Source organism: Glossina fuscipes, unplaced genomic scaffold, assembly GCF_014805625.2.
Source record: "Glossina fuscipes isolate IAEA_lab_2018 unplaced genomic scaffold, Yale_Gfus_2 73, whole genome shotgun sequence".
Taxonomy (NCBI): Eukaryota; Metazoa; Arthropoda; class Insecta; order Diptera; family Glossinidae; genus Glossina; species Glossina fuscipes.
This window is the reverse complement of record NW_023998436.1, coordinates 440,861-448,025: the sequence shown is the minus strand read 5'-3', so window position 1 is coordinate 448,025 and position 7,165 is coordinate 440,861. Positions and strand designations below refer to the sequence as shown.

Below are 7,165 nucleotides of genomic sequence, written 5' to 3'. Positions count from 1 at the left end.
CTCCACATCTTTCTGACCATTGCGGCGTTACACATATCAGACGGGACATCTCACGAGCAATTGGTCATATTAAAAAAAAAAAAAGAGAGGATCGTAATATTATGAGTGATTCGTCCATCAATTATTCCAAATGAAATCAAAAGTAGGCGAACTAAGTTATATAACGATAGACTAGCTAGACAAGCAAGCATAATCTATATAATCTCTCCGATATGCATATCGAAACCGAATAGCAAGACTAACTAAATTTTATTTTTTACTGAGCAGCGTGCAAAAAATGTATTTCACTACGCGCACACGCTACATACAAACAAAACAATATTATTCCATGGTTAGAATCGATTATGATTAAAGTCCACATAAATTGTTATAAAAGCGAAGAGTTTTCACGACAAATAAAAAATTGAATTAGTGATTGCGATATAAAATTAACGGTGTTCTGTGTCTTGCCTGTGTTCTCTTCTTGATGAGAATTTAAAGAAAGCTTTTAACACTTAACATTTGCAAGATGCCAGTGATAATGTAAAAAACACTATTGGTTCTCTGGTAAAGTCTTTCACTGAATAAACCTACTCAGACTCCTAGTACGAATAAATCGAAGGAGAACTCCAACGTTTCAAAGCAGCCAATAGAAAATACAACATCCAACACGAGTCCGGCTTCCACTGTTAACAATTTAAGGGGAAATTTACATTCATTAAATAAAATTTTGAAAAAATACAGATACCAGCTCCTTTGGCGAGGATTTAATGAAGAACTGAAAGCCCTTAGCAGAGGTTCCAACAGATGTGGCTGCCAGTGCTGGTGAGGCTAAAAATTTAAAGAAAAGTTCAATCTCCTTAGTAGATGCAAAAATTACAAAAAAAAAAAAAATTTATTCAATAAACTTTACTTGATATATAACATGATTTGTATATAAATTGTTAAAAGATAGAGAAAATGAGTTATGTCAAAGAACACCGTAATCACCTCAATTCGGCCTTAAAAAAGCTGACTTCGAATAATCCACGTCTGTGCATGTATTCTATCTTGGTTTGACTCTATGGTTACAACGTTGACTGTAATGAGTATTTTAAGAGATTTTTACTTCCAGCTAAAGGAGTTATATATAGTATATGTGTCGATAAACGTAAACGTGCTCACGGTTTGTTTTTTTTTTTTATTTTTTTTTTTGCATATAGATGTGGGAGTTGTGGGCGCGACAAACCGATACGTTAAGAATGTTAACCATGGCTACTACACAATTGAACAGACGAACGGAAGACAAGCATGCTTAGGTCTATTCCAAACCCGAAATTGGCCAAGAATATATAGGCTTTATGAGATCTTCAATATTGTTCCTGGATATTATAAAGATATTGAAAAAAATTGATATTTTGGTACACTATATTGGGGCCATGGTCAATTTTTCGTTCAACTTGTACGTATACATCCAAATTTTTGTACATTTATTTGCCGCAGTTTATGAGTAATGAATAAAAAACCAACTTTTTGTTCTTTTTGCAAAACAAAGGTATTCTCAGTTTACACGACACTGTAAGCGTATCCTTCGTCATATTTCCCCCGTTTTTAATATCAGCCTTCGTGGAGGAATTTCCAAAGTTTTTAAGTTTCCAGATTTGATGTCGATGAATACATTTGTTTGCGGCAGGCAGAATGTTTACACAGACGGACACACGGACATGCTTTAATCGATTCAAAGTTTTATACTAACCAAAAATATATACACTTGTGGGTATAAAAAGGCGAATTTCAACGTAGAGAATTTATTTGTAGACCTAATATATATGTATATATATATATATATATGTATATATAAATGAATATGAATGCATTAAAAATCCTCTTAAAATGATTATAAGGAAAAATTTTTAAAGTTTAAAAGAAAACAAACGTAGCATGTTAGTCAACAGAAAAGGACTTGGTTGTGCTGCGTATCAGGTTTTTCGTTACCTGCAAGAAGTACTCACTCACTCAAACATTAAGTGTTTCACTATCTATCGTACGAAAAGTAATTCGCATTTTTTTATAAAAATTGCACACACACATTCCCATTCACTTGTACGTACATTTATCATAATTCTTCTACTTGAAGTGTAGTGAATTAATTTTATGGTTAGAAATATTTTAATATATTTTTTTTTCTTTTTTGTTTTTGTTACTCTATACACACACACACACACACACACATTTTGCCTTTAACCATCGAAAGCAATTATAATTCATTGCGTAAAAGGCGAAAAGGCGAAAAGGCGACAATCCGACCACACATTGCTTCTATATATGGATTGAGCCTATGAAGCCAGCGTAAAAGTACTTATCAGTGATGAATCTTAGTGACATATCATCAAATGCCATCTAAATACATCATAAATGCGGTCAATAACATTAGCAAAAATAAATCATTGACGCGAAGAGTTGCAGGCAAAGAAAAGGCAAATGGAAATAAACGCACAAGAAGGGAATATTTATGAATAACGAGAATTTTAAAGATTATGATGGCGATGGTAAATGGTTGATGTGTGTGAGATTTTTATCTTTCGGCAAACGGTTGACTCTCTAATGCATTCTCAGCTAATGCGATTTAAAAAAGATTTCATTTATTTTACTTTAGTTTTTGTTTTTTTTTTTTTTTTTTTTTTTTTGCTGTTTTTGCAAAAAATTGTGTGACATATCTCCATCTATACACGTATCTGGTTTGATCAATAAAAATTTGAGAGAGAATTTATTTATTTTTAAAAATTTTTTTTTTTATTATTATTATTATTATACAATAATGTTAAAATATTATTATTCATCTGTAATGTAAATGAAATTAAATATCAATTAAAACAATTGCGGTGTGGCCGCCCCATTTATACCAAATTGAAGAGGAGAATTTAAATTATTACGAATTTTTTCGACATCCGTAACAGTTAATTTCCCAACTTGGGCTTCCTTGCGTGCATCTTCTAATCGTTTTGCTAAGTTATCGCCCGTAACGGCACGCGCATCATTTATCCGTTGGACTAATTTATCCCCCGTATCGGCGCGGGCTTGGCTAATTAATTTTGCGCTACTATCGGTGTTTACATCTTCTAATCCCTTTATTAATTTATCACCCTGGAAAACATCTGTGGGATCCGGAGTTGTATTTTGTGAATTGAACAATTGCGTTTTTCTATTAATTTGTTTTTCTAAAGAATTCTTTAAATCATCTAAACCACTCTTTAAGCCTAGAAGGGTAGTAACGGTATTGGTAACAATTTTGTCATCGGGCCTAATTAAATTTTCACGTTCTAAAGCCTCTTTTAAAGATTCCATACTATGCTTTGCGGAACTGAGAGCATCAAAAGTCCCTGGATTTCCTAAAATTAATTTCATCTCTAGCCCAACGACGCTATCAACCTTATTCTTTAAAGGATTTATTGGTTTCTCCTGTAAGCATTCGCCACTCCAGTCCTTAACATCACAACCAACCGAAAGTTGCGGTGAATTCGCATATTCATCAACATCAGCAACAACAGCAACTTTGCTCTATTGAGGAAAAGTATTATAATTAAATCGAACTTGTTACTTGATCACTATTACCATATTTGCCATTAAGCAAAAAGACACCAGGGTGCAGAGCGCCGTTAACTTCATATTGCTGTCAATGATTTAATGTTTTATTTGTCGTGCGAATTCATCTCTTTTATAAAAGTTTTAATTACCTTTCATAATCGAATTAAACCATGCAAATAAAAATTCCGATAATTAAGATAATTTTTTATACGCAAAATTTACTGTGAATATATATCATTCAGTTTGTATGTAACATTAATTAGAGTTAAATGCAATTCTCTTACACTTTTGTTGCGCAATACGCGATGAAATGTTCATAAGATGAACTGGTTTTATTTTCTTATTATGCCCTATACCTGTTGTGGCACAGGCAGGTATGTGGTATCCCCAAAGGCTTAAAGCAGACTCACCCTTTTATAATATGAAATATGTTTCCGGATCGATCTTACTCTGTCCGTCCGGCAGTCTCATGTTTGCTCATGTGAATTTGTATTCAACTTACAGGTCGCAATCTTTGAGATATTCTGACAAACTTTGTTACATTGACGTGCTTTGACCAGGACAAACGAGCGCTATTGAAATCAGTCCATTTTTTCGATCAATCCCCATATAATGCTCTATTTGGAAAAATGCACTTTTCAAAATTTCTTGCAAGAACCCACTGAATACTAAGTAGTATTTCGGCGTTTTAATTAGGTGTGAAAAATATAGTTTCGGCAGAGCCAAGTTTTCGAGTCCCTTCCGCTCGCATTTGATTGCGATCCTCTCGCATTTAAACGTTTCTACAAGGACGAAATTTTCTAAGCCAAAAAGCTCTAATTTTCAATGTTTTATGGCGAAAATTGGTTCTTAATAGTAAGTTGAGAAGGGATCTGGATCACGAAGGTCTAATTTTTGGAATCCACCGCATATGAGGATCCTTATCCCTTATACGCTGGAAAGGCCTAATTATTAACATTTTATGATTAAAATTCGTTCATGATGGTCATTTAACATAAAAATTGAGTGGACCAAATTTGAACCATGTGAATCTGTTTCTTGGACCCCATTTCGTATAATATTTCTAATGAAAAAGAGTATAACTTTCAATATTTTATCATGGCAATCGGTCCTTAGTAAAGATATTAACCGTAGGGGATTTTGATTAGATAGGTCAATGTTTTAGACCCTCACATATACAAGGGCTATCATGAAAACCAAATCCTTATATGGTGGGAAAGAATAATCTATAGTTTTTTATGGCGGAAACTGAAAAATGTTGGAATATTAAACATCTTCCACTATGCGGACTTTCATGAAAAGTAGGTCTGCATACAATTTCTGATGTATTACTACTAAAAGAAGTGAATAACTGTACCAGGCGACATGTTGTGGGTTATTTAATGCTCGGCTCTGCCCGACAATAATCTTCTCACTGGTTTTATTTCACTTATTCACGAGTGCCCACGTTGGATTTTCAGTCCTACACACTCTTAAGCTGAAATGCTTAAATTTTCGCAATTTAAGAGAAGTTCATCGCGTAGAAAGAGAAGAAAATTCAAAAGTAAACAGTTCTTTTAGAATATTTTTAGGCCTTAAATTACTAACAAGTGAACTTAGGTGCAAGTCATAAGCTACAAACACTATTGGCGAAGAATATCAATCAGAAGCAGGCAACAAAATTAAATTAAATCATATGCAATGCAATAGTTTATGCCTCAAGTATTAAAACCGAACATAGCTCCAAGTAATTATTATGTTGATAGTTACTTACGATATATAGACTATCGCACAAAAATTTTAAGATGTGACCATTGATTTCGCAGTCACGAGTCTTATCCCCTTGACTGTTTAGTTGCGTAACAGCCTAACAAAGAAGTTACTTATACCTTTCGTAGGCTGAATATTCCCAGCTAATAGACCTAAAAGTAATTTGATTACATTATCTATGCAAGGATGGCTCATCGTATCCTAAATATCGGAAATTGTATAGGTTGCTTACATTTACAAACGCACTTTAGATAAGAGACTATATCTACAAACTCTTGAGTTATTTTATTATGTAAGGTGATTTTGCTAAATACTAATCGACACTTCAATCGATTTCATTGAGTTTCGAACTTAACAGAAAGGAATAATACGAAAAAGTGCAAACACTTTAGTAGGCCATGGATCCACAATTGAGTATTCTAACACTACAGTTATTCATTTAACGACGTGCCAAATTAAGAAGTTATTTCGGAGGGGTGTTCGAGCAAGTGAACCGACCCGAACCATTTTCAATTGTGTTCACCTTAAATCCATACACAGACATCAGATGGACAGATGAACAGACAAGTTTAAATATAGCGTAATATTCCGAATTGCGCGACAAAGATCGCTTAGTTATAAAGCATTTTAAATTAGTGTAAAAACTTTGGATTGGATGAGGAAATTTTTTCACTCCTTACCATACAATCGTTCATTCGAAAATTAAATTTTTATTTGTTAAAAATGCGTCATTTTCTTCTTGATGAAAATGCGCTCATAATACTAGTTCAATATAAAAATTAAACTTACCTACTTTGAACCATGTTAATCTATTTCTTTGATCCCAAACCATACAAGAGTTGTAATGATAGAGATAAGCTTCTATATGCCAAAATATATTTAAAATTTTTTGGCGAATATTTTTTGGCGAAATTAACCATATGTAATTTCTGTTCTCTTACGTAAGGTCTGTTTTTTTAGGCCGCGCCATGTACAGGGTTGCTCATGAAAGCAAGCTCTTCTCTGGCTATATAATTTAATTTATGGAAACTTATAAAATTTTTGACATATATTTAGTCAAGTCATAAGTAACTCCCGAGGCCGCTAGCTAGAATTTATCACTCGTATTTATCCACTACATGTCACCGAAACAAACGAGTTTTTGCCTTGACTATATAGATGACACGTAATGCTTTAGCCAATAACACTAAGGCGGAAGCTAAAAAAATATGCAGCGTACACGGTGAAGGACTGATAACTGATCGGTTAGTTACAGATTGAGTGGAAAAAAGACGGCAAGCCGTTTCGACTCTGGCGACAATCTTTTAAAGGCAATATTGGGCCAAAATTCACCAAGAGATATAGCAGAAAGTTTGAATTCTTCACAATCAACTATTGAATGAATACAATTTTGTTATTCAATGAAAACTAAAAAAATGTGTAATAGAAAAGCAGAAATTACTCGTGACTCCACTTAATAAATTAGGTTTGCTAAATTTAGACGATATTGATGTTTAAATATTCTCCTATATATGTAGGACTTCGGAAAGACAATGCATTGCAAAAAAAAGTAACACTGACATAAATTAAGCCCACTGTGCTTCACCTACGTTTTTGTCTTTGCTAAATGATGGGCGATCTTCACACGTCGTTCGCTCCTCTGCTAAGCGGAAATACTAAACAAGAGAAATCATTTTTGTTGTTTTAAATAATTAAAAAAAAACTGTATTGTTACTGTGTAGATATGCAATTGATGAAAATTTGCACTGTATATGTATACATATATATATTTGCACATATATTGTATATTTGTTACCTTAAACTTAAGCAACTGCAGTTTTTTCATATGTGGCACATGAAATTTATGTTGCAACATAGGATGCAATGCTTAAAT

The 7,165-nt window shown here is 33.3% G+C and overlaps 1 protein-coding gene across 1 annotated transcript; it reads right to left on the bottom strand.

Annotated features, from left to right (window-relative positions):
• Window positions 1-2,796: 2,796 nt before the first annotated feature.
• Window positions 2,797-3,652, bottom strand: LOC119638150. Its single transcript, XM_038034811.1, has 2 exons — window positions 3,571-3,652; window positions 2,797-3,516 (listed from the first exon to the last, which is right to left on the bottom strand). Exons 1-2 carry the CDS (start codon window positions 3,622-3,624, stop codon window positions 2,827-2,829), a joined length of 744 nt encoding a protein of 247 aa, XP_037890739.1. The 5' UTR covers window positions 3,625-3,652; the 3' UTR covers window positions 2,797-2,826.
• Window positions 3,653-7,165: the final 3,513 nt, after the last annotated feature.

Bases quoted from the DNA above. Each gene is read 5' to 3' on its own strand.
- LOC119638150 (XM_038034811.1), bottom strand. From the start codon at position 3,624: ATGAAGTTAACGGCGCTCTGCACCCTGGTGTCTTTTTGCTTAATGGCA. The intron at 3,517-3,570 runs GTAATAGTGATC...TTTCCTCAATAG, and splicing joins TTTGCTTAATGGCAAATATG to AGCAAAGTTGCTGTTGTTGC.